Source organism: Corythoichthys intestinalis, chromosome 10 (genome assembly GCF_030265065.1).
Source record: "Corythoichthys intestinalis isolate RoL2023-P3 chromosome 10, ASM3026506v1, whole genome shotgun sequence".
Lineage (NCBI taxonomy): Eukaryota > Metazoa > Chordata > Actinopteri > Syngnathiformes > Syngnathidae > Corythoichthys > Corythoichthys intestinalis.
Genome location: NC_080404.1, coordinates 49,607,756 through 49,634,317, shown reverse-complemented (window position 1 = coordinate 49,634,317; position 26,562 = coordinate 49,607,756). Strand labels below are relative to the sequence as shown.

Below are 26,562 nucleotides of genomic sequence, written 5' to 3'. Positions count from 1 at the left end.
ATCACAGAGCAGGTGCATTTATACGGAGACTTGATTACACACAGGTGGATTCTATTTATCATCATCGGTCATTTAGGACAACATTGGATCAATCAGAGATCCTCACTGAACTTCTGGAGTGAGTTTGCTGCACTGAAAGTAAAAGGGCCGAATAATATTGCACGCCCCACTTTTCAGTTTTTTATTTGTTAAAAAAGTTTAAATTATCCAATAAATCTTGTTCCACTTCACGATTGTGTCCCACTTGTTGTTGATTCTTGACAAAAAAATTCAATTTCATATCTTTATGTTTGAAGCCTGAAATGTAGCGAAAGGTTGCAAGATTCAAGGGGGCCGAATACTTTTGCAAGGCACTGTAACATTTGCCCTAATCTGTTCCGAATTTACTCAAAATTCAGACATAAATCTTTTATAATGCATCAAAACATGTAACAAATACATGTTACAATTAGATTATTGTACAATAAACACAAAATTAGAGTTGTTTATAATGTAAAAAACAAAGAATAAAGAACAAAAGTTTAGGGGCAAATGAAGAGGATGCTGGGATACACAAATACACATACAGTAGAAGTCCCTCTTAGCCAATTGGAAGCCAGGAATGTTAGGCAATAGTCAATGGCAGAGCATCTATAAGTATGTTATGTTCAGTAAACTTTGGGAGCTGCGAGTACCAGCCATACTGCATTTTTGCCTTTCGTATCCTAAAATTTCTTTCGGAACAAGAAGCAATAGTTTCCGTTGCGGTGTATCTTACCCTGAAAATGTTGTATGTTGAGCTGTTCGTAAGTAGAGGTGCCATATGTACTCCAGTCTACAAATTGTTGTGAATGTGTCTTCATTTGTCACTTTTTAATGTATATATGCAAGACATAATAACTTAACATGCTTAATCTTTGAATTTTGTCTGGGTTTTTTTTTTTTTCAGTTTGTAAAAAGAAACTGAAATGTATGTGGTAATATACAGTAAAAACAGTAATTTTACATTGTGCTATGAGTCCAGTTCCAGTCCTTTCCAAGACTTTGCTGCATTTTTCTTGTATTCTTCCAACTCCTGCAGACAGAAAATATATTTTTAAGAAAAAAAATATGAAGAATATGCTATGGATCCATCAAATTTCTATTGTCCCTGTCAAGATTGCTATTATGTGATGTGGTGCAAACCCCAATTGACATTTAGATGAGACGAGAAATGAACCACGGACTCAGTTCAGCCATTCCACACACTCCATATAATATTTTTTTGGTAGATGGAAGTAAGAGAATATAATTTTTTAAAATTACCGTACTACACTGGAAAAAAAACTGGGGTAAAAAAAAATCTCAAAAAAAAAAAAAAAGTTTTTAACTCAGTTTTTTGGGTGCGGAATACAAAACTGATCTTAGGTTTTCTCAATCATGTTTCTCTAAAACAGACTTTAGGGCAAAACACACGGGAGGCAACGTCGCTCACGTTCAATACATTTTCTATGGAACAAGCATAAGCGGAGTTTAAGGGGGGCCAGCCCCCCCCAGTGGCCGAAGAGTGTCATTGCATGTAATTGACTTTCCTATGTATGTGTAAAAGTTGTAAGCATTAAAGCAAACAACAAAAATGAATAAAATGAACCAAAAAAAGATTTTTATGGGTCAAAAATTATTTTTCGAACAGATCATGTGACTAGCACCTTAGACGGTCATTTGCTTTGCATATTATTAAAAAAATAAATAAAAAATAAGGGGAGGGCAATTTTATTTTTCAAATGATTTTTTTCTTTGTTTGAAATTTTTTTGTGTGGAATTGAATGATTTAGACACAAATGTCATACCCATAATATGGGCCAAAAACAAAAAGGATTGCTAAAATCAAAGAGAATTTTTAAAATAAAAATTAAGTGTTAAAATGCAAATATTTGGCTCTCAAATATTTTTTCGCATTCAAATACTTTTTTCTATGATTGAAATTTTTCTTTTTTTGATTGAAGTGGTTTTTCGTTTGAAAATATATATTTTTTGTGAAGCAACTTATTTTTTTGATTTAATAATAAGGACACAAATGTCCTAGCCAAAATGTAGCCCAAATGGAAAGCAACATTACTTCAATCCAAAAAGTTGCTTCAATCAAACAAAAAAAATTGACTTCAATCAAAACAAACATTCAAAGAAAAATAGCTTTCAAATGCATTTTTTTGAGTTTTGCATTCAAACACATTTTTATTTTGATTGAATAATGAAGACACAAATCTACCTCCATATGGCTCTGCCCAGGGGATACAATTTTTGACTGGGGTAACTACATTGGCACGACACAGGCGGGCTAACCATATTCAATGGATGACGATCTTAGTGAAAAGTATAGCTGTCCTAAGCAGCCTGATTTAGAATTCCCCTCAAGAATGATGGAAAACAAAAAAAACGCTCATTTTCCACTTATTATTATCCATATTCTCGTAAGTTAATTTTATTGCTGACACTGTGTTTTGGGGTCATCAACATGTTGTGCCCCCCACAGCCCAAAAGTCAAACTCAGCCTATGGGAACGAGCGCAACGAGGTGAAAATTATGGAACCCCAAAAAGGGTCAAAATTAAATCAATACATTTTCAAATAAATACAATTTTGATCGAAAACAGACAAATTGTCTAGTATGGCTCTTTAATTGTAAAATAAGGTAATATTATTATGAAAAACATTATACAAGATAATTTTTAAAAAATTTAATAATGCCTTTTCCTACAATAGCCTTTTTATTTCATAATGTCGTTTGTCGCACAATTAGATTTTACAATTCAAGCGTTTTTCTTAAAGTAATAGTATTATGAAAAACATTATACATGTATTTTTTTTTCACAATGTCTTTTTCCACAACTCGGGCTGCAGCTATCGATTATTTTAGTAGTCGATTAATCGATGAACTAGTTAGTTCGAATAATTGAGTAATCGGATAAGGAACATAAAAACTTAAAATACCTTAGCTGAACCATTATAAAATAAATAAATAAGGATCGATGTACAACAAAAGAACAATGGGCTAACTTACATAGCAAAAGTCAGCTAGCTTAAATGCTATAAAATATTAACTTTTCTTGTGGTTGTTTACAACGCTCTTACCAAATGGTTCAAACACATTTCAACAAAAATTGGCTAATTATACCTTTAAAATAAATTATGAACACATTTAAAAAAATTTTTAGCTCCAACAAAAACCTAGCTTATGTTGGTCTTTACAGGGAGCAGCTGGATTGGGCCATGTGAAATGAGGCAGACTAGAGGGCAGTGTATCCACCCAAATCAATAAAACTAAATGCAAACACTTTCAAAACAAACCATTTCAACGCCACTTTAATTAAACAAATTCATAATGTCATTTTTCAGCACAGTATATTGTCTTCTGTCAATCAAATACATAAGGCGGAGTAAGTTAAGTGATTGGCTGGAGTCTGGTCTTTAGCATTTGGTAGCGTAGATAAACTGTTAGGTGAATTTTCACGTTTGTTTGCGCGTTTCATTTTTTAAAAAAATTTTTAATGAAAAGTGACATCAGTTTTGCTACCTGATCATTCTGTGCCCGCATGGCGTCAATCTGCGGCTCGCTGTATTGCGGGTCTTTGGCTGGATCCTTTACCTCCTTCTTCTCACTAGTGTTCTGCATGCATAGAAAAAATATATCAGGACATCATTGTTAATATTAGCTACATAGAAAGCTTACCTCAGGAGGGAAGATGCGCTCATAAACTTTCTTCCAGAGGTCTTTGGGGTTCCTAGCATGCAGGGAAGTGATGTCCACATCCGTCGTGGGAGGAGAGCCTATCATAGATCACGTTTACATGTTAAGATATAGATCGGAAAAAGGTACGTTGTATTATAAAAGCTGATGGAGCGATGAAATCCTCACCGATTTGGCTGAGTGAGTCCGACCCGGCTGGAATGATGTAAGGTTTGGTGGAGTCGAACGACACAGTTTTTCTGAAAGGAACGAGCACAATGAACTCAATAATATTATTCATTCACTGTGTTAATATACTGTTAAGGGTGACTTCAACATGAAAATTCATCTTTTTTCAATAACTAATTTCTTTCACTTGCGTTTAATTACAGAGTAACTTCAAAGGTTTCTTTTAGTGAATCATGATACATTCATTGAGAAAATACTGTAGTTACAGCGGCTCGGGAAGTGGGGTGCTGAGGGTGCTGCAGTACCCTCTGGTGTTGGGGAGAAAAAGTGTTGGCAGATTTTTTTTTTTTTTTTTAAAATAAATCGATCAATAAAACATTGAACAATAGCGTATTTAACTTTGAGGATTAAATATACTGGTCTTTCTCAAAAAATATGCATATTGTGATAAAGTTCATTATCTTCTGTAATGTACTGATAAACATTATTCTTTATTTTGATTTAATTATATCTTTATTTTATCAGGCAGTCTCATTGAGATTAATATCTCTTTTACATGAGAAGCCTGAGCACAAAGAAACATTCACAAATATCAAACAACACAAAATACACTAACGGAAACAGTTACAACAATCAGTAAAAACATCAGACAAAAGAGATTTAAAATCACCAAGATGAATGATTGACTGTAGTTTAAGAGTAGTTTGCAATTCGTTCCATTTAAGAGGAGCATAGTGGCTAAAGCCAGTTCTGCCAACATTAGTGCGTGTGAATGGAATGTTTAGGGTTACGTAGTTGGATGATCGTGTTTTGTAGTTACTGGATTTGAATGACAGGAGAGATGTGAGATAGTATAGAAGTTTGCACAGTAAGACCTTATAGATGAAGAACATGATGTGGATATTTCTTCTTGACTGTAGTGAGGACCAACCAATGATTTGATAAAGGGTACAATGATGACTGTAGAAATTGTCATTGGTGATGAAACGTAGTGCACTGTGATAGACCGGGTCTAGCTGTTGAAGAGTTGATGGAGCTGCATGACAGTACAGAATGTCCCCATAATCAAGAACAGAAACAATAGAAGATAATACAATGGTTTTTCGGTTAGAAGTTGATTCTATACAGGAAGCTAAATTTAAATTTAAGTTTACGGATTAGATGATGAACAAGAGTTTTGAATGATAAATTACTGTCAATCCAAATTCCTAAGTATTTGTATGAATCGGTGAGAGTAATTTGAGTACCATTTCGGGATTTGATTCCGGGTAAGTCATCGTCAGTAATGGTGGAAGTGGAGAAAACCATGTATTTAGTTTTTTCAGCATCTAAAACTAATCTGCGATTATGAAGAGATATTTGTAAACAATCAAAAGCAGTCTGTAAATGAGTCAGAGCTAGAGCTGGGGAAGAACCGGGCGCATATAGAATACAATCGTCAGCAAAGAAGTGGACATTACAATATTGATTAGGAAGAATAATATTATTAATGTATAACGTAAAAAGGAGTGGTCCAAGGAGAGACCCCTGCGGCACCCGATTTTTAATAGTAAGTGGACTTGACTGAACACCGTTAGCAGCAACAGTTTGTATTGTGTCTGTAAGGTAGGACTTAAACCAGTTGAGGGCATTAACATCTAAACCTATGGCCTGCAGTTTATGAAGTAGAATTTTATGATCAACGGTATCGAACTGTTTATTATCAAGAAAGGAGACAATGTTATTTAGGACAGAAACTGTTGCTGTAATTGTGCTGTGACCTGGGCGATGTTGAAATTCGCCCCCCCGGCCAAGACGCACTCGGGAACAGCGACAGCCAAAACAAGTGCCGCTCGGCTGACGCTGCCCCCGCGCGCGCCAACCGGGAAAGCAGAACTTCGTGCGTTCTCTCTGACATTAACCCTTTGTACTGACTCCATGTTCCAAAAGTTTGAAAAAGACTCACCGAAAGCAGGTTGACAATTTATTTGTCGACAATGGTAAAAACAAGGCAAAAACAGAAGACGGAGGGACAATTCTGGATCCAAAACAAGGCTACATGTTTCCGAGCAGCAAAAATCTGTGTTATCTCAGTGTCCAGTCTTTTAAAGTCTTTGCTGAAGCGGGCCGGGTCAAAGGTGTGTCCGAAGGTGTGTCTGGGCGTTGCTTTTGGGTCTTCCCCTCTGTGGCCGGTTTTGGGCGGTTTAGGTTCGTGCGCGGATTGGGACGCCCGCCATAAACTTTGCTGTCCGGGCTGGCTGTACTTGTTTTAGGACAAAGCGCTTTGCCCTTGGAGTTTGCTGGGAGAGCTGATTGCAAGAGTTGGTGCGTCAATCTTGTGATAAGACGGCATTGTGTATCTCTTCTATTTCTTCTCATTAAACTATGGTGTGCTATTTATTTTATATTAGTAGTGTAGTCCTACCGTAAATATGAAAATGATACTATTTCCTGATTAATTATATTACGTGTGTGAGAGTAATGCAAACAGTTAGACGGTGCCTACGAGAACCTGTACCATATATATGTGTTAGACTATATATGTGTTAGACTAATGCAAACAATTATATGGTGTGTGCGATGACGATATCTTTTCCCCTTCAATCCCCCTCACGAGCCCCGACAGGGGATCGTAAAAACATGGATGTGGCCTTAGAACTTAGCTTTATCAAGTGGTGGAAGAAATGTAGCAATTGATGAACAGTTTAAACAGGGATGTGCGAAATTTGCAAGTCCCCCTCAGGACTCCTGTTAAGTACTCTTTAAAACAATATGATACCGCCTCAAAGGGTTAATCCTTGGTTGTCTTTGGTCCCGTGGCTATAGGCATCAGCTCACAGTGCCCTCTTTGTACAGGTGCATTGAGACCGATTTTTTCATGATCAATTAGACTGTTGTGGCTGAAGTATGTTAGATGAGTCAATAAAAGACCATAGTTGAGAATTGATCAAAGATTCAAGAATTTTGGATAAAAACGGAAGCTTGGATATTGGACGGTAATTATTGAGGTCAGAGATGTCACCATTTTTATGTAGCGGGATTACAGTAGCAGTTTTCCAAAGGGTTGGGATGATGCCGGAAAGAAGGGTTTGGTTAAAAATGTGAGCTAAATATGGACTGATATAAAATGAGCACTTAATTGAAGATGATATGGATCTAGATGGTCTGCACCAGCATTTTTTGGAAGCCTTCCCTTTACTCAAAATTTTAAAAACATTAGAACATAAGCATTAGACTTTCATATACCAGTATTTTAGATTCATTACACACAACTGAAGAAGTTCAAGCATTTTAATGTTTTAATATAGATGATTTTGGCAATAAAAAGTCAAGAAAAACCAAAAATCCCAATCTAAAAAAAATTTGCATATCATGAAAAGGTACTCTAAAGAAGCTACTAACCTAATCATCTGAATCGACGAATTAAGTCAAAACGGCTGCAAAAGATTCCTGAGGCTTTTAAAAACTCCCAGCCTGGTTCATTACTCAAAACTGCAATCACGGGCAAGACTGCCTATCTGACTGCTGTCCAGAAGGCCATCATTGACACCCTCAAGCAAGAGGCTAAGACACAGAAAGACATTTCTGAGCGAATAGGCTGTTCCCAGAGTGCTGTATCAAGGCACCTCAGTGGGTTGTCTGTGGGAAGGAAAAAGTGTGGCAGGAAACGCTTCACAACCAGAAGAGTTGACAGCACCCTGAGAAAGATTGCGGAGAAGGGCCGATTCCAGACCTTGGGGGACCTGCAGAAACAGTGGACTGAGTCTGGACTACAAACATCCAGAGCCACTGTACACAGGCGTGTGCTGGAAATGGGCTACAAGTGCCGCATTCTCCAGATCAAGCCACTTTTGAACCTGAAACAGTGGCAGAAGCGCCTGACCTGGGCTACAGAGAAGCAGCACTGGACTGTTGCTCAGTGGTCCAAAGTACTTTTTTCAGATGACAGCAATTTTTGAATGTCATCCAGAAATCAAGGTGCCAGAGTTTGGAGGAACACTGAGGAGAATGAAATGCCAAAATGCCTGAATTCCAGTGTCAAGTACCCACAGTCAGTGATGGTCTGGGGTGCCATGTCAGCTGCTGGTGTTGGTCTACTGTGTTTTATCAAGGGCAGGGTCAATGCAGCTCGCTATCAGGAGATGTTGGAGCACTTCATGCTTCCATCTGCTGAAAAGCTTTATGGAGATGAAGATTTCATTTTTCAGCACGACCTGGCACCTCCTCACAGTGCCAAAACCACCAAATGGTTTACTGACCATGGCATTACTGTGCTCAACTGGCCTGCCAACTCTCCTGACCTGAACCCCAAAGAGAATCTGTGGGATACTGTGAAGAGGAAGTTGAGAGACACCAGACCCAACACTGTGGATGGGCTTCAGGCCTCTATCGAGGCATCCTGGGCCTCCACAACACCTCATCAGTGCCACAGGCTGAGTGCCTCCATGCCACGCCGCATGAAGCAGTCATTTCTGCAAAAGGATTCCCGACCAAGTATTGAGTGCATAGCTGAAGTTGAAAGTTGACTTTTTTTGTATTAAAAAAACACTTTTTTTTGTATTGGTCGGATGAAATATGCAAATTTTTTGAGATAGGGATTTTTGGGTTTTCTTGACTTTTTTAGCCAAAATCATCAGTATTTAAACAACAAAAGGCTTGAAGTACTTCAGTTGTGTGTAATGAATGTAAAATATATGAAAGTCTAATTTTTATCAGTACATTAAAGAAAATAACTAACTTTATAACAATATGCTAATTTTTTTGAGAAGGACTAGTAATTTTTTCAAACCTAAGCTTTCAGAAGCGACAACAACTACTGAGCAAGAACGATGGATTGAAAATGTGGACCAAGAAACGCCAGAGAGACAACGCCATAATGGTGAGTGGAGTTTCAATTTGCCCCACGCCAATTGTACAAAAGAGCCACCGCCAGCGGGTGTACCATATATAATGGATGACGCTCATTTTCAACTTATTATTATAAATATTCTTGCAAGTTAATTTTATCGCTGACACTGCGTGTCGGGTTCATTAACATATTGTGCTCCCCGCCCCAGAAGTCAAACTCTGCCCATGCCCCTGTGTAGTTATACTCACCGGCCACTTATTAGGTACACCTCTCCAACTGCTCGTTAACACTTAATTTATAATCAGCCAATCACATGGCGGCAACTCAGTGCATTTAGGCATGTAGACATGGTTTAAGACAATCTCCTGCAGTTCAAACCGAGCATCAGTATGGGGAAGAAAGGTGATTTTAGTGACTTTGAACATGGCATAGTTGTTGGTGCCAGAAGGGCTGCTCTGAGTATTTCAGAAACTGCTGATCTACTGGGATTTTCACGCACAACCATCTCTAGGGTTCACAGAGAATGGTCCGAAAAAGAAAAAATATCCAGTGAGCGGCAGTTCTGTGGGCGGAAATGCCTTGTTGATGCCAGAGGTCAGAGGAGAATGGCCAGACTGGTTCAAGCTGATAGAAAGGCAACAGTGACTCAAATAACCACCCGTTACAACCAGTACTTCTCAAATGGTGGGGCGCGCCCCCCCAGGGGGGCGCAGAGCGATGCCAGGGGGGGCGCGAGTGACCTCGGGGAACATGCTTTTTTTTTTTTTTTTTTTTTGCCGTACTAGAATAAAGTGTACTTGCACATCCACTCCGTGGGTGGCAGTGGCGCTCTCATTTTCAAAGTGCGTGCAGTATTTTTGAAGTAAGCAAGAGCACACGGAAGCGACTCATGCAGAGCTGGACTCACGCAGCGACCCACTGTCTTCTTCGGTTCTCACGTGTCCGGCCGAGAAGTGCCGTTTTCGGCTTGGGATCGTCACGACCACCGCCCTCACCTACGGTTCTCCCTCGGCCGCCGAGAATGCGCTTTTTTCGGGCCGTTTGCCTTTGACTTTTAATATAGTGGGAAATGAGGAAAGACCACTGTTTACTGAGTCTAAAAATGATTATAGCGGAGAAGCCAAATCAGTTAAGACGCCACTTAAAGACATTAGACCTCAATCTCATTGATAAGCCGCTTGATTGTTTTTCAGCGAAAATGTGCCGAATATTGCCAATTGTCACAATCGTCCCGCTTTGTCAGTGTTATATCAGTAAACCAGTGAGCACTGTGGTGAATCAGCGAAAATAAAAACATTCCTTCTATCCAAAGACCTTTTTCCCCCCTTCTATTCAGTTTTGTTTTTTTTCGGTCAAAATTTTTGGCATGTTGTCCTGAAGAGTAAATGTTTCTAATCAATTTGAATTTGTTATTATTTACTGATTTTATTACATTTTATTTTTCAGTATCAAATGGTCAAAAATGTACCTTGAGTGAATTTTTACAGTTTGGATGTGACTTTTTTTTTTTTTTTTTTTTAACTTCAGGCAAATTGATGCGCGTTAAGTCTTTTCTGTTACAATCAACACAATGTTTAAAAAGTTATACTTTATTATAAGTTGATCTATGTTACTTTTTTTCTTTAATAGAAAAAAAAGGACACAATGTTAGGCTGAGGCGTACTTATAATAGTAATATAGACGAATGATACTATTTACAGTGGCGGCAGAGAGTTGGGGGGGGCGCGAAACATTTACGTCTTGCTTGGGGGGGGGCGTAACAGAAAATAATTGAGAAGCACTGCGTTACAACCAAGGTAGGCAGAAGAGCATCTCTGAACGCACAGTACGTCGAACTTTGAGGCAGATGGGCTACAGCAGCAGAAGACCACGCCGGGTGCCACTCCTTTCAGCTAAGAACAGGAAACTGAGGCTACAATTTGCACAAGCTCGTCGAAATTTGACAATAGAAGATTGGAAAAACGTTGCCTGGTCTGATGAGTCTTGATTTCTGCTGCGACATTCGGATGATAGGGTCAGAATTTGGCGTCAACAACATAAAAGCATGGATCCATCCTGCCTTGCATCAACGGTTCAGGCTGGTGGTGGTGGTGTAATAGTGTGGTGGGGAATATTTTCTTGGCACTCTTTGGGCCCCTTGGTACCAATTGAGCATCGTTGGAACGCCACAGCCTACCTGAGTATTGTTGCTGACCATGTCCATCCCTTTATGACCACAATGTACTCAACTTCTGATGGCTACTTTTAGCAGGATAATGTGCCATGTCATAAGGCTGGAATCATCTCAGACTGGTTTCTTGAACATGACAATGAGTTCACTGTACTCAAATGGCCTAAACAGTCACCAGATCTCAATCCAATAGAGCAGCTTTGGGATGTGGTGGAACGGGAGATTCGCATCATGGATGTGCAGATTTGTCTGCACCAACTGTGTGATGCCATCATGTCAATATGGACCAAACTTTCTGAGGAATGCTTCCAGCACCTTGTTGAATCTATGCCACGAAGAATTAAGGCAGTTCTGAAGGCGAAAGGGGGTCCAACCCGTTACTAGCATGGTGTACCTAATAAAGTGGCCGGTGAGTGTATACAGCAATAACAAAAGTATTTTTCGAAGGAGTGATGCATTCACCCCATGTCCACGTTGAAGGCCAGGTGGGAGAAGAAGCTCTTGGTCTTGGACATGAGACTCTCGGACTTGATGCTGCTAAACTGTAGGGCAAAAAAACAAAAAACAAACTCAGATTGTGTGTGTGTGAGACGGTAGTTGCGTGAATGTAATGTCGTGCACGCGAAGACTCATCTTACAACGAGTGAGGCAGCGTGATAGTGAGCGACAAAACGCAATGTCTTGCAAACCACTTTCCTCTTGTCCGACGGCAATTCCTGCAACGAATGCAAATTACGAGCTTTTTGTTAATCAAGACTTGTTTTTGAATACCAATGGATCAGTGTTGTTTTCGTCAGCAATGACTATAACGTACATATTTCGTCGATGAACATTTTTTTCATGCTAATGACGAGACGACAATGAGATAAAAACGCGTCTTGGGAGACTAAAACATAACACGAAAGCCAGTTTTCGTCTGACGAGACGAGAACGAAATGAAAATACGCCATGGTTTCCGTCACGTTAACAACGTGTGTCATTTGATGTGTGGTTAGCCTGCGTCGTAGCAGTGTCTGGTAACTCGTAGCGTTAGCATAGCATTCACGTTCACGTTAGCATTAGGTTATTGTTAATGGCGAGCGTCCACTTAAACCCTCGGACAACCTTTTTTTAATGTATAGTTCGTGGCGTCCAGATGGGTATAATTGAAAATAATGTACTGTTTTCCTGCTGTGGGTGTTTTACCACGTGATAGATTTCTAGATGCTTGTTCATTTGAAATATTTTTATTTTTGTGGTGCAACTTTCGAATTTTACAGACGAAAATATTGAGTAAACGTTTTCGTCAACAAAAACTAGGCGAAGACAAATACAGTGGGGTAAATAAGTATTTAGTCAACTACTAATTGTGCAAGTTCTCCCACTTGAAAATATTAGAGAGGTGTTTAATTGTCAATATGGGTTAACCTCAACCATGAGAGACACAATGTGGAAAAAAAAAACTGAAAATCACATTGTTTGATTTTTAAAGAATTTATTTGCAAATCATGTTGGAAAATAAGTATTTGGTCAATACCAAAAGTTCATCTCAATAATTTGTATGTACCCTTTGTTGGCAATAACAGAGGCCAAACATTTTCTGTAACTCTTCACAAGCTTTTCACACACTGTTGCTGGTATTTTGGCCCATTCCTCCATGCAGATCTCCTCTAGAGCAGTGATGTTTTGGGGCTGTCATTGGGCAACACGGACTTTCAACTCCCTGCTCACACCGTGGCGTCACAATGATAACAAGAACGGTGAGCAAAAATCTCAGAACCACACAGGGGAACCTCGTGAATGACCTACAGAAAGCTGGGACCACAGTAACAAAGGCTACTATCAGTAACACAATGCGCCGCCAGGGACTCAAATCCTGCACTGCCAGACGTGTCCGCCTGCTGAAGAAAGTACACGTCCAGCCCGTCTGTGGTTCGCTAGAGCGCTAGAGAGCATTTGGATGATCCAGAAGAGGACTGGGAGAATGCATTATGGTCAGATGAAACCAAAATAGAACTTTTTGGTAGAAACACTGATTCTCGTGTTTGGAGGAAAAAGAATACTGAATTGAACCATACCCACTGCGAAGCATGGGGGTGGAAACATCCTGCTTTGGGGCTGTTTTTCTGTATAGGGACCAGGATGACTGATCTGTGTAAAGGAAAGAATGAATGGGGCCATGTATCGAGAGATTTTGAGTGAAAATCTCCTTCCATCAGAAAGGGCATTTAAGATGAGACGTGGCTGGGTCTTTCAGCATGATAATGATCCCAAACACACAGCCAGGGCAACAAAAGAGTGGCTTCGTAAGAAGCATTTCACGGTCCTGGAGTGGCCTAGCCAGTCTCCAGATCTCAACCCCATACAAAATCTGTGGAGGGAGTTGAAAGTCCGTGTTGCCAAACGACAGCCCCAAAACATCCCTGCTCTAGAGGAGATCTGCATGGAGGAATGGGCCAAAATACCAGCAACGGTGTGTGAAAAGCTTGTGAAGAGTTAAAGAAAACGTTTGGGCTCCGTTATTGCCAACAAAGGGTACATAACAAAGTATTGAGATGAACTTTTGGTATTGACCAAATACTTATTTTCCATCATGATTTGCAAATAAATTCTTTAAAAATCAAACAGTGTGGTTTTCTGTTTTTTTTCTACATTGTGTCTCTCATGGTTGAGGTTTACCCATGTTGACAATTACAGGCCTTTCTAATATTTTCAAGGGGGAGAACTTGCACATTTAGTGGTTGACTAAATACTTATTTGCCCCACTGTACATTTTGAAGTGACTAAAATTTGACTAAGACTACTAAGTATTATCGTGCAAAAGGCTAAGACGAAAATTAAAAGAACTGCCAAAAACAACACTGCAATTATGTGACCCATAATTTTGAGTGTTTTACCTGAAAGAGGTCATACTTGCTCCCGATGATGAGCAGAGGGACCGGGAATGGGCTGATCAGCTCTCGGTCCTGTTCAATCGTTTGCATCATTACGTGTGTGATGCTGTGACTGACTGTCCTCAATGCTGTGTCTAAAATGCATGAGCTTACAGGGTAGTCTCTAGGCAGGACGCGTGCCGCGAAGGGCGCCGTTGCCCGATGTTTGGCTCCCATTCCGCTTTTATTGACTTGTCGCGCCCGAGATGCCGCTTGCTCGATGTGGAGCTGCGCTGCCTGCAGCAGCGTTTCCAAGGTGGCCCACAGAGAGCATGGAGCAGATAGATCCACCGCCACAATGACAGACAGCGATCTGCATAAGTCAAAGGAAGAAAGATGACAGTCGTCCATCCCGGTGGCTATCCGTTGTGTTGGTGAGCTACCTGATGCTGGAAGCAGTGATGGGGATCTGCACCAGATCGGATAAGGAGGTCCCTCCACCCAGCTCCCACAGGTGGGCTATGTCTTTGGGCTAAACATGTTAGATATTGCTATGAATCAGATGGCACTTGTGGTAATATCAGAATTTACACTAAAAAACACATTTATCATGGCACTTGTGGGAATATCAGAATCTACACTAAAAAACACATTTATCAACTTCTTTTGAGATTTCTGTTTAGCATTTTGACTTATTAACCAGTGTCCATATCAAAAGCTATTTTGAATGATTCACATACCCTCTTTATTCAATTAATCCCTATTTCATCATTACTTATTGGTTAGTGTCTCATATACCGTGGTACCTCTACTTACAAAATTAATAGGTTCTGGAAGTAGTTTTGTAACTTGAAAATTCTGTCAGTAGAGACGCATTTTTCATGTGAATGCCCTGTTACAAGCCCCCCAAAAGTCAGACATAAATCTTTTGTAATGCAAAAATTGCATCAAAAAATGTAACAAATACATGTTACAATTAGATTATTGCACAATGAACATAAAATCAAAGTTGTGCATAATATAAATATATATATAAAAAAAACAAGAATAAAGAACTAAAGTTCATACACTCATGTAAAGCTCCCAGAACATGAGGGATTGAATGAAGAGGACACTGGGATACACACATGCACATACAGTAGAGGTCTCTCTTAGCCAATTGGATGCCAGGAATGCTAGGCAATAGCCAATGGCAGAGCAGCTATAAGTATGTTATGTTCAGTAAACTCTGGGCGCTGTGAGTACTAGCCATACTGTATTTTTGCCTTACGTATCCTGAAATTTATTTCTTAACAAGAGGCAACATCTTTCTGTTGAGGTGTGTCTTAACCTGAAAATTCTTTAAGTAGAGACGTTCGTAAGGAGAGGTACCACTGTATAGGCAATCCCCGGGTTATGAATGAGTACTGTTACTACACTGGCGACGTAAACCGAATTTCCGCATAAATCGGAATTAACCCTTTAAGTACCCCAAAATAACTATCCAAAAGTATTGTACTTTGCTTGAATATACAATAATACATGACACATTCATTGAGAAAATACTGTAGTTTCAGTGGTGCGGGAAGTGGGGTGCTGAGGGTGCTGCTGTGCCCCCTGGCGTTGGGGAGAAAAAGTGTTGGCAGACTTTTTCTTTTTTAAATAAAGCAGTAAATAAAACACTGAAAAACAATAGCTTATTTAACTTATTAAAGATATATGTTGCCCTCTGGTGGCAGCGTTGGGTCTGGCTGGACTGTCCCCTTATGACTGAGGAGCAGACTCTTGTCTGACATGGATAAAGGATAGCTGCGCTCTGGTTTGGCCCCATAAGGCTGTAAGTTGTTTCAGCTAATATTTGTTTGCGTATGCATTTTTCATTTAGTTTAGAGCTACAGTTTGTGGAGTACGTGTGAGCGATCTGCTTTGAGAATTGTAAATACATAAGCATGCATAGCATTTAAGATAGCGGACTTTTGTTAGGCAAATTAGCCTAACTTAATCTACTAAATTCACATATTGATCCAACTAGACACACATTTAAACATCAATTGTTTTGTGTCAAGTGTTTTGTTTTTAAAATGTGTGTTGTTTTGAACATAAGTGTACATAAGTGTGTTACAGCTTTACAAATTGTCAAAAGTGAAGGAAGTAAAATGCATCAAAAAGCAAAATTGCCTTGTTTGATGTCTGTAAAGCTGAACAACTTGACATTTAGTGAGGACAGAGCACGCCATATTATGATAGTAAATTTAAAAAAAGATACTGTGAAGTACAATAAGGTACCTGTACTGTATGCATGTGTTACAAACCGTGTTGTGTCCTGCAGCTCGCCTGCCAAACGTGTACTCCAGAGCCAATGTGGGCTTAGCTGCTTCATCCCTGGTGTGTATAGAAAATAAATAGTAATATGACCACGTAATTTCGTGTATTAATTACATTTAGTACTTACCTGTCCAGGCATCTGAGTAGAATAGACGTTTTACCCTGTTAACGTGAAATATCACTAATGTAGCAATTAGCTGTACATTCATAAACAGAACTTCTAAAAAGAAAACAAAACCCTACCCCGGCCTTGCTTCCCATGAGAAAGACGGTCCTCTCTCCGACTGCTTCTCCTCCTCCACCATCACCGGCGTCCTCTCCGTCTCCGCTCTCTCGACTCTGGACCTCGGCGGCGGCAAGTTCCCACAACTTGTCAGTGCTGAGAAACACGACACAAACAAGCCCCACGTCACCTTACATCCAAAATAGCGTATCGTAAATAACCAGAAGATAAGACATAAAAATAAACAAAAAAACAGTTTCTCACTATATTTTGGCCATAATTGGCGGCACGCTCAATCGGAAGCTAGCATTTTGTTTTCACTGGATACCACGGCGCATGTGAGGCGTTGTCATAGTAACCGACGCACATTAGTGACGCACTTCCGCTCTATGATCCTAACTGCTTCTTTCGTCATCATAATTAGCCTACTCTATGTTTATAACAATTGTTATTGTGAAAAAAAAAAACAATTGTAATGTATCGTAACATATATTAACCCCTGTAATTATGTCCCCGATGTGGGAGCCTGGCCTTTAAAGTTAAAAAAAAAAAAAAAAAAATGTTTTTAATGACCAAAACTAGTCACTTGCCCTATGGTTTCGAGACCACATTTTAAAAGTGGTGGAATGTAACGGAGTAAAAGTACGTCGTTGCTGTACTCAAGTGCGTTTTTGTGTATCTATACTTTACTTGAGTACAAATATGAAGTGGTACTTTTGACTTTACTTCTTTACATTTTACAGCACGTACCTGTACTTTTTACTCCACTGCTTTCCAATTTGTCGCCTGTGTTTCACATTACTTCAGTTTGTTTTCTTTTGTTCTCATTGTGAATCAATAGTTTCGTTTTCATGCCTCCGGCACAATCGATAAGCCCCGTGCGACTATATCGTAATTGAGCATTAAAGGCAGCAACACGAGTAGAAGAACGATTCGGCAGGTGAACAAGATATTGACCTAAAACAAACAATTAAAAAAAAAAAACATTAACAGTGAGATCAGTGCACCTGCAGATGTGTGCTGCAAACTTTTGTACAGTAGGTGGCGTTAAGCACCTGATAGTTGCTTGCAATCCGCCTTTACACTAAATTTAGGGGGTTTTGAGCTTGTTTCATAAAATGCAGTCAATTTTATGGCTTGTTTTTTTCCATTCAGCACAGTTTAAAATTGAGCAGTCAATGAATTTTTTTTGTTCTTTCTTTGAATATTGACTCAGATCTCTGTATGTATATTGAAATATATATACATGTATACATATACTACATTGGGAGAAAATACATTTATTTTTTTACTTGTAAATTTTAAAGCAAGTGTTTTTGTAATTTTACTTGAGTTTTTTTTCTTAGATACTTGTACTTTTACTTAAGTATTTTTTTACACCTCTATCTGTACTTTTACTTGAGTAAAAACAAAAGTGAGTACTTCATCAACCACTGTATTTATATGTGTTTGGTACATCCCACCATGCCTGGAAATTAAAAAAAAAAAAAAAAAAAAAAAAGTAATTTTATGCCATTGGTCTCGTCCTGGTTTCAGCCTCGACGCCCAAAAGTGTGCTCTTTAGCTCAACAGTGTCATATCTTTTTTTTTTTTTTTTTTGGTGCTTCAAAACTTAAAATCTTCCCAATTCAAGTTTGTATTATTTTTGCGTGTGTTTTGACAACTTTTTTCCCCGCCAGTGTTAAGTTTTATTAAAACACATCAGAAATGCAAGCAGGACAAAAGGTTTGGAATGAATTTGAAAGTTCGAAGTAGCATAAACGCCATGAACTGTTTGCTGTCTGTTCTGTGATGTTACACTCACACCAATCTCTGATTCTCATCAATATTTTGCACCCCCCTTTTTTTTGTAAATGTCACTTGGGGACACCATTTTTATTTTCCATGATTCAGATTTTTTTTTAATATAGATTTTTTTCTTTTCTCTTTTTATTTCACTGTATACAACAAACCTTACACACATGAAAAAATCCAGCACCTCTGACATTTCCAGCAGAATTTCTTCATCAATTTACAGTGGCCCTAATCCTTGTCTTGTTTGCTAGAGCTTGATTTAAATAAAATTTGATTGAAGTCTCTGGACGTTGAATTTTCAGACAAAAGGCTGACACGGAAGTGGATTTTGCATCTACTCCTACATACAGTGCTGGCCACAAGTATTGGCACCCCTGTAGTTCTGTCAGATAATGCTCAATTTTTCCCAGAAAAGATTGCAATTACAAATGCTTTGGTGGTAATATTTTCATTTATTTTGCTTGCAATGACAAAATACAAAACATAATGGAAAAAAAAAATCATGATCATTTTACAAATACCTCCAAAAATGGGCCAGACAAAAGTATTGGCACCCTTTGAAATAATGTGATGCTTTTATAATTTGTGTAATTAACAGCACCGGTTACCTACTTGTGGCATCTAACAGGTGGTGGCAATAACTAAATCAAACTTGCAGCCAGTTAAAATGGATTGAAGTTGACTCAACCTCTGTCCTGTGTCCTTTTGTGTACCACATTGAGCATGGAGAGAAGAAGACCAAAGAATTGCCTGAGGACTTGAGAAGCAAAATTCAGATTCAGATTCAGAGTTTATTTGTCATTGTCAAGATAACAACGAAATTCAGATTGGAGTTCCAACAATACTATGGGTTAGTTTCCATTAAAGTGCTTGGCGCAGAGCAATATAAAGGTAAAGTGTCCCCACTGCCCCCACAAACAAAACTGTGAGGAAGCATGAGCAATCTCAAGACTACAAGTCCATCTACAAAGACCTGATTGTTCCTGTGTCTACCGTGCGCAGTGTAGCCAATAAGTGTAAAGCCCACTGCACTGTGGCTAACCTCCATAGATGTGGACGGAAAAGAAAAATTGATGAGAAATTTCAACGAAAGATTGTGCGGTTGGTGGATAAAGAAACTCGACTAACATCCAAACAAGTTCAAGCTGTCTTGCAGTCCGAGGATAAAACCGTGTCAACCCTTACTATCCGTCGGCGTCTGAATGAAAAGGGACTCTATGGTAGCACACCCAGGAAGACCTCACTTCTGACCCGGAGACATAAAAAAGCCAGGCTGGAGTTTGCCAAAAGCTACCCGAGAAAGCCAAAAACGTTTTGGAAGAATGCTCTCTGGTCAGATGAGACAAAAGTAGAGCTTTCTGGGAAAAGGCATCAACATAGACTTTACAGAAAAACGAGGCCTTCAGAAAAAAAAAACACTGTCTCCACAGTCAAACATGGCTGAGGTTCCCTGATGTTTTGGGGTTGGTTTGCTACCTCGAGCACTGGACTGCTTGACCATGTGCATGGCATTATGAAGTCTGAAGACTACCAATAATTTTTTCAGCATAATGTAGGGCCCAATGTGAGAAAGCTGAGTCTCCCTCAGAGGTCATGGGTCTTCCAGCAGTACAATGACCCACAAGACACGTCAAAAAGCACTAGAAAATGGTTTGAGAGAAAGCACTGGAGACTTCTAAAGTGGCCAGCAACGGGTCCAGACCTGAATCCCATAGAACTCCTGCGGCGATATCTGAAAATAGCAGTTTGGAGAAGGCACCCTTCCAATCTCAAAGACCTGGAGCAGTTGGCCAAAGAAGAATGGTCTAAAATTCCAGTAGAGCATTGTAAGAAACTCATGGATGGATATCGGAAGCGGTTGTTCGCAGTTATTTTATCTAAAGGTTGTGCTACCAAGTATTAGGCTGAGGGTGCCAATTCTTTTGGCTATTTTTGGAGTTTTGTTAAAATGATTATGATGTAATTTTTTTTTCATTCTCTTTTGTGTTTTTTCATTGCAGGCAAAATAAATGAATATCTCACTACCAAAGCAATTGTAAATGCAATCATGTTCAGGGAGAAATTTAGCATTATCTGACGGAAATGCAGGGGTGCCAATACTTTTGGCCAAGACTGTCAACCCTGTTTCCTCCAATCCAAAGCCAAAATTCGACAGAATACTCCAATCCACTTTGTTTGAAATGCTGTTTGTGATTGACTGTCCAAAGCATTGCAGTAACAGGAAACTATAAAAATGATCTTTACGTGCATTTTGTAAAAAGGTTAACATTGATTCAGTTGATTTGAGATCTTTATATCTTCAACATGAACAACAATGAAAAGCCTGGTTTCCATTCCTGTCTAGGTTTTCCACTACTGGTAAATGGTATCAAGGTTCCTGTGTTTAATGAGTGAAATTAAGTCCCACTCAGTGGGAATTGCGGAAAATAAATAAATAAATCGCATGCCATCATGACTTTTTCCTGGGCTGGTCACAAAAGGGCACATTTTCTAGTAGCAGATCCTCTCTGGGTCGAAGCACTGTAAGCGAACAAATTAAAACAGTCATAAACACGATGGAAATTATTTGGTGTGAAAACAAAATGGAAATATGAACTCACAGAGCTTTTTGTCGCCGACATGCTCCATTTGAAGCACGCCTGTGCGTAGGACTGCTTCCACGTCGGAACCCATTTTGATCATCTGTGACAACAAAACACACATTTTCAATCACCTAACTCAACCAGTGAAGGTGTAGTTGCACATTTGGCTTTTAATACAAAGCACTTCACCTCTATAATGTTTTCTTCTGATGATTCCTGTTTATTTTTACGGAACTCCTCATTAATTTTTGATCTTGCGGCTTAAAAAGGAAGAAATGAAGAGCATTTGTATTACCTCATATTATTCAAAACATGATCTGATACAGTTGTAGGAAGTGGCGAAGTGCAAATGTAAGTAGAAATTTCAGGTATATATTTGTACTTATCATGCGTATTTTTTTTCTCCAATGTTTTTTGTTGTGGTTTTGTTCAATTTAATTAGTACTTTTCCAATAATTAGTTCCTTTAGAATGAAGAAATTTGACCTTTTAGCCAGACAGCCGGAATCACACCAGCCGAACCGCCGGATCCGCACTGGCGCAGCTCCAACGACCTTGGCCGGCGGGACCCCGACATCCCAGCCAAAAGGCCAAACCCCGCGCGTTCACCTTAGTCTTATCCCTTTGCACTGACTCCATTTTGAAAGGTTTAAAGAAGGCTCACCAAAAAACAAGCTGACAATTTACTCAGGTTGACAGCGAGGCAAAACAGAAACAGACTCAGGCGCGGAGGCAAGGTCACCCTATCAAACGTCAACAGAAGGTTCCCGTGAAAAATGACAACGCTTAGTTAAACATTCAGTCTTTTCAAAGCTCTCGCAGGGCGGGCCGTGGGCAGGAAGAAGGGTGTGTTTGGGATTATTGCCTGTTTGTGGATTGGACAGGAGGGTTCGGGACTAACTGTTGTCAGGGCAACGAGGGTTGTGGATTTTGCCAACTCAGCGTTAAAAGGGCTCTTGGTGTCTTATTAGTCGTGTTATCAGTTGGATATCGGGCGTTCTCCAGTGTTCCTTGTGTTGGGACAGGGCGTCCCACCATTTGTTCTGGACTGTCCGGGAGAAGTGATTGTGACGGTTGGTAGTGCAGACGTGAGCTTGTCAGTGTCAATCTTGCTCAGTCAATTGCATGACGGACACGTTGGGCTAAGAAGGAGTCATGTATCTTTTATGCCCTATATTCTGCTTGTTTTCCTTAAAATATGGCACAAGTGTCGGTTGGTAAATACGAGAAAAGATACTATTCCCTGATTGATTGTATTAAGTGTGTTAGAATAAACCGAGAAAAGGTACTCCTCCTCCTCTCCTTCAAGAGCTATTGGTAATCCTGTTGCAATAAAAACTTGTTGGGCGATATACTGTCTCGTTATTTATTGCCAATATACGATATTCATTTTTTTTAAACCAATTTGACCGCTAATCTAGTGACAATATACCAATTTGACCGCTAATCTTGTGACAATATATCCTAACAATGCAAGTAGATCAATTCAATTCCAATAAATATTTCACTTAAGATAAAACACAAACTATAACAAAAGAGGGGTATAATAATACCAAGATATAATAATAAATCACAACCAAAAACATACTCTAAGTAAAACAAAAATGTGCCCTCTTTCATATTATCTTGCATGGCAGCAATTTTCAAAATTAGGTCACATGCCTACATGTATTGCATATAATTTACAGTGTGTTGCATGTTTGGAGTCAGCCATTTTTTAAATTTTTATTACAAAAGTAAAGTATTTGAATAATTATGTCTACTTTTACCAGTTGATTTGACCAAAGTATCTTAACTTCCACTCGACACTATTTCTACTCAGGTAATTGTCCTGTTAACTATAAACAAACTGACCTGTCAGTGCCCTCTCGTCATCTTTGAACACAGCCATCCTTGCTCTGTGCAGCGATTTAAATACATTCAGGACCTGCAAAAATGTGAATCGTGTTATTTGAATTCACCTCTGATGCCTTGTTCAACATTTATTTCTGAAGTGTTTTTATTCTTCTCAGGACATGAAAAACATCTCAAAATATGATTATAAAGCATACAAAACATGAACTATTTAGTTAGTCTCTGCATCTTTAAACATTTCTATGTTCATCGCAACTAGGGTGCATGAAAGGTCACAAAGCATCCAAACATACACTACTGGCTGAAGCATAATGTCAACTTCATAGGACACAAGGTTAATAATAAATTTCTACATATTGGAAATAAAAAAATATATATATCCCCCACAGATAACCTGCTGCCTTAAATGTTACTGTATATCATCAGACATATGAGTTTCTTCCATTATAGAAGGATTGACAAATTATGAGATTTCCCAGTAGTGGTAAACCATTCAAGAGAAAGTTATTTTTTAACAGCTGTCCGCTTTAGTGACCTATATGCAACGCACCGGAATGTTAAATTACATAGAGATATAATTTTGAATCAGGTAGAACATAAAATAGTAAAATTGCAATCAAGCTTGTTTGCAGCTCACCTTCACGCGGGTACCCATCTTGATTTTGTTTTTATTGTTGCTAACTTCCGCATGGAACGACCATTGACCAATCAGCAACCGTTGTGAAAACTTTGCCGTAAGCCAATCAGCTGTCGCCTTGCTGCTAACTACTGGACCCCGCCTCTCTGTCAACGTGCTTCTGCGCAAATATGGCTGACGAAACAGCGAAAGCTCAAGTGGCCAAAGCTGGCGGAGACACAATTTTTGGCAAAATCATTCGTAAAGAAATCCCTGCAACATTTCTCTACGAGGACGATCGGGTAAGCTTTCATTCAACGCCCTTCAACATGCATTCACCGCATATTTACGGTATTGGGGTTTAAGAAAAGAGTGCTAATTTTTAGCTTCGTGCATAAGCATTAAAATTAAAATGATATCGACTAATAAAGTAGAGTATTGGTCGAAATGTGATTGTAATAATGGGTTATATTTCAGTTTTAAATTTTGGATTTAGATTCATAATGCTGAAATAAAGTCAATGAGTCAAAAACATTTCCTGCAAGTGTTCTTTGGCCAAGTGACATTAAATATGGCTGCAATATTTATTATTATTAAATCTAATCCATATACGTCTATTCCGTTTATCCTCACGAGGGACACCGAGGCGCTTTAATCTATTTCTCTAAATTGGACATCTATGGCAACCAAGTGTATTTATTTTGTTTTAGGTTCATTCATCACGTAATAATTATAATGCATGATGTTGGTACTTTTATACACGACTGTCACTCTTTATGTTTAAATTTGTCCCAAAAAAGAACACTTTTTCAGATATCTGTTTATTTTCGTCTCCAATTTTTTTTTTTTTTTTTAATATGAATTAGTGCTGCAACAATTAATCAATTAACACGAGTAATTCAAATCGAAAAAGGAAAATGAAATTTTGCTTCGAGTATTTGTTTAATTAAAGTGGCGTTGTCATGGTTTGTTTTGAACTTGTTTGCATTTAGTTTTATTGATTTGGGTGGATACACTGCCCTCTAGTGGCAACAGTGAATATAATTATGACATAACTCATTTCACATGGCTGAATCCAGCTGCTCCCTGTTAATACCAACATAAGCAAATATTTCGTTTGAGACTTTTTTTTTTAATGCATTCATAGTTTAGTTTATAGGTATTTAGCCGTTTTTTTGTGGGAATATGTGTTTGAACCATTTGATAAGAGCATTGTAAAAAAAATAATTTAAAAAAAGTTAGCATTTTATAGCATTTAAGCTAGCGGACTTTTGCTGTGTAAATTAGCCAATTGTTCTTTTGTTGTACTTAGATCCTCATTTATTTATTTATTTATTTATACCGATTAAGGCTCAATTCAGGTTTAAAAAAAAATATATATATATATTTTCCTTATCCGATTACTCGATTATTTGAACTAACGAGTTCATTCATTAATTAACTACTAAGATAATTGATAGCTGCAGCCCCTACAATGAATAATTAAAGTATGATAAAATAAAAGATTCCTTCTGTTTAAATTATGTCGTTTTGTAATTTTTTTGTATTTTTAATTCAATCTCATTTTCTAAACATTTTAGGACTTTCCATGAATTTTTTTATTTTTTTTTTTTAATTTTCAGTTTCTTTTTTTTATCAAAATATAAATGAACACAAAATGTAATTCATATTTTAAGCTAGTCATTGGCTGCCATTCAGTCCAAATTGGACGTCAAACACCGTCAGTGTTTGAACCATTTGATAAGAGCATTATTGAAAAAAAAAAAAGTTAGCATTTTATAGCATTTAAGCTAGCGGACTTTTGCTTTGTAAATTAGACAATTGTTCTTTTGTTGTACTTAGATCCTCATTTATTTATTTATTTTTTATACCGATTAAGGCTCAAATCAGGTATTTTTTTATTATTATTTTATTTTCCTTATCCGATTACTCGATTATTTCAACTAACGAGTTCATTCATTAATTAACTACTAAAATAATTGATAGCTGTAGCCCTACAATGAATAATTAAAGTATGATAAAAAAGATTCCTTCTGTTTAAAGTATGTCGTTTTGTACTTTTGTTTGTATTTTTAATTCAATCTCATTTTCTAAACATTTTAGTACTTTCCATAAAATGTTTTTTTTTTAATTTTTTAATTTTCAGTTTCTTTTTTTTGTCAAAATATAAATGTACACAAAATGTAATTCATATTTTCAGTTTTCATTGGCTGCCATTCAGTCCAAATTGGACGTCAAACGCCGTCAGTTGGACTGAAACATCAGCATTGATAGCCATTCCTCCCAGTTTAAATCGATTGGACATCCATCATTGTCAATGGCAGGCAGTTAATTCAAAGCGATGATGTTTGTGTTATTGACGGCAATAACAAATTAGTCATTTTTATTTTTTTTAATTAACATTTAATTTATAATGTTAGTAATTTAAGAAATATATTATTACAAAATATAGTAATAATTAATCACAAAAAAAAAAGTGGCCTACATTACCCCCCAAAATTTTTTGAATTACCAAAAAATGTCACTTACTCTATAAGGGTTTACTTTAGTGCCAAACACTGATTGGTGATTAGGAAACGCACCATAACAATTGTGAGTAATAGTACATTTCCTTTTGTCTGTTTAGTGTGTGGCCTTCCCTGATATTTCCCCCCAAGCGCCCACTCACATCCTGGTGGTCCCCAAGAAGCCCATTGTCCAGCTTTCCAAAGCAGAGGATGGTGACGCCGAAGTAAGGTTTAATATTATGTATATACGGAACGTGAAATTATTTTGTGCTTTTTATGACCACTTAAACTCTCCCCGTCGCAGCTACTGGGCCACTTGCTGATCGTGGCCAAGAAGTGTGCCCAGCAGGCGGGCCTAAACAAAGGCTATAGGATCGTCATCAATGACGGGCCCGACGGCGGCCAGTCGGTCTACCACATCCACATCCACGTCTTAGGGGGTCGCGGCATGAAATGGCCCCCTGGCTAAGCTCTGATAAATGTCACTTTCTGTGGATGAAGTCAAACTAAATGTGGCTGTTCAATAGTGGTAATAAAATGTGATCCACTTGCAGGGAGTGTTGCTCTTTATTTAGAATAAATCAGGCTCGGTTCCCAGGAGGGCCCTACCACTTTTCAAAAACTAAGTACAGTGGTACCTCTACTTACGAAATGAATTGGTTCTGGAACTGAAAAATCCTTAAGTAGAGACACGTTTTCCATGTAAATACCATAAAATTCAGACATAAATCTTTTCAAAAGCATTAAAATGCGTCAAAACATGAAACAAATGTTACAATTAGATTTTTGCACAATAAACATAAAAAGAGAGTTGTGCATGATGTAAAAAACAGAGAATAAAAGTTAATACATAAAGCTGTCAGGACACCTCATGGCCCAAGGGCCGAATGAAGAGGACGCTGGGATACACATATACACATACAGTAGAGGTCCCTCTTAGCCAATTGGATGCCAGTATGG

At 38.4% G+C, this 26,562-nt stretch overlaps 3 protein-coding genes across 4 annotated transcripts; 1 reads left to right on the top strand and 2 right to left on the bottom strand.

Moving 5' to 3' along the window:
* Positions 1 to 502: 502 nt before the first annotated feature.
* On the bottom strand, positions 503 to 16,626 carry dync2li1 (dynein, cytoplasmic 2, light intermediate chain 1). The gene is made up of 13 exons (XM_057847404.1): positions 16,515 to 16,626; positions 16,271 to 16,406; positions 16,155 to 16,189; positions 16,015 to 16,084; positions 14,167 to 14,255; positions 13,898 to 14,096; positions 13,748 to 13,816; positions 11,510 to 11,587; positions 11,334 to 11,413; positions 3,874 to 3,944; positions 3,688 to 3,785; positions 3,532 to 3,624; positions 503 to 1,054 (listed from the first exon to the last, which is right to left on the bottom strand). Exons 1-13 carry the CDS (start codon positions 16,526 to 16,528, stop codon positions 992 to 994), a joined length of 1,095 nt encoding a protein of 364 aa, XP_057703387.1. The 5' UTR covers positions 16,529 to 16,626; the 3' UTR covers positions 503 to 991.
* Positions 16,627 to 17,890: 1,264 nt separating this feature from the next.
* On the bottom strand, positions 17,891 to 23,161 carry lyrm7 (LYR motif containing 7). 2 transcript variants are annotated; one of them, XM_057848488.1, is made up of 5 exons: positions 23,117 to 23,161; positions 22,480 to 22,552; positions 20,816 to 20,886; positions 20,645 to 20,726; positions 17,891 to 20,564 (listed from the first exon to the last, which is right to left on the bottom strand). In XM_057848488.1, exons 1-5 carry the CDS (start codon positions 23,132 to 23,134, stop codon positions 20,494 to 20,496), a joined length of 315 nt encoding a protein of 104 aa, XP_057704471.1. In that variant the 5' UTR covers positions 23,135 to 23,161; the 3' UTR covers positions 17,891 to 20,493. The 2 variants fall into 2 exon arrangements, with proteins under 2 accessions (XP_057704471.1, XP_057704472.1); XM_057848489.1 differs by lacking the exon at positions 23,117 to 23,161 and adding an exon at positions 23,030 to 23,091.
* A 73-nt stretch (positions 23,162 to 23,234) lies between these two features.
* hint1 (histidine triad nucleotide binding protein 1) lies at positions 23,235 to 26,149 on the top strand. Its single transcript, XM_057848487.1, has 3 exons — positions 23,235 to 23,397; positions 25,722 to 25,826; positions 25,907 to 26,149. Exons 1-3 carry the CDS (start codon positions 23,287 to 23,289, stop codon positions 26,069 to 26,071), a joined length of 381 nt encoding a protein of 126 aa, XP_057704470.1. The 5' UTR covers positions 23,235 to 23,286; the 3' UTR covers positions 26,072 to 26,149.
* The last annotated feature ends 413 nt before the right edge of the window (positions 26,150 to 26,562 follow it).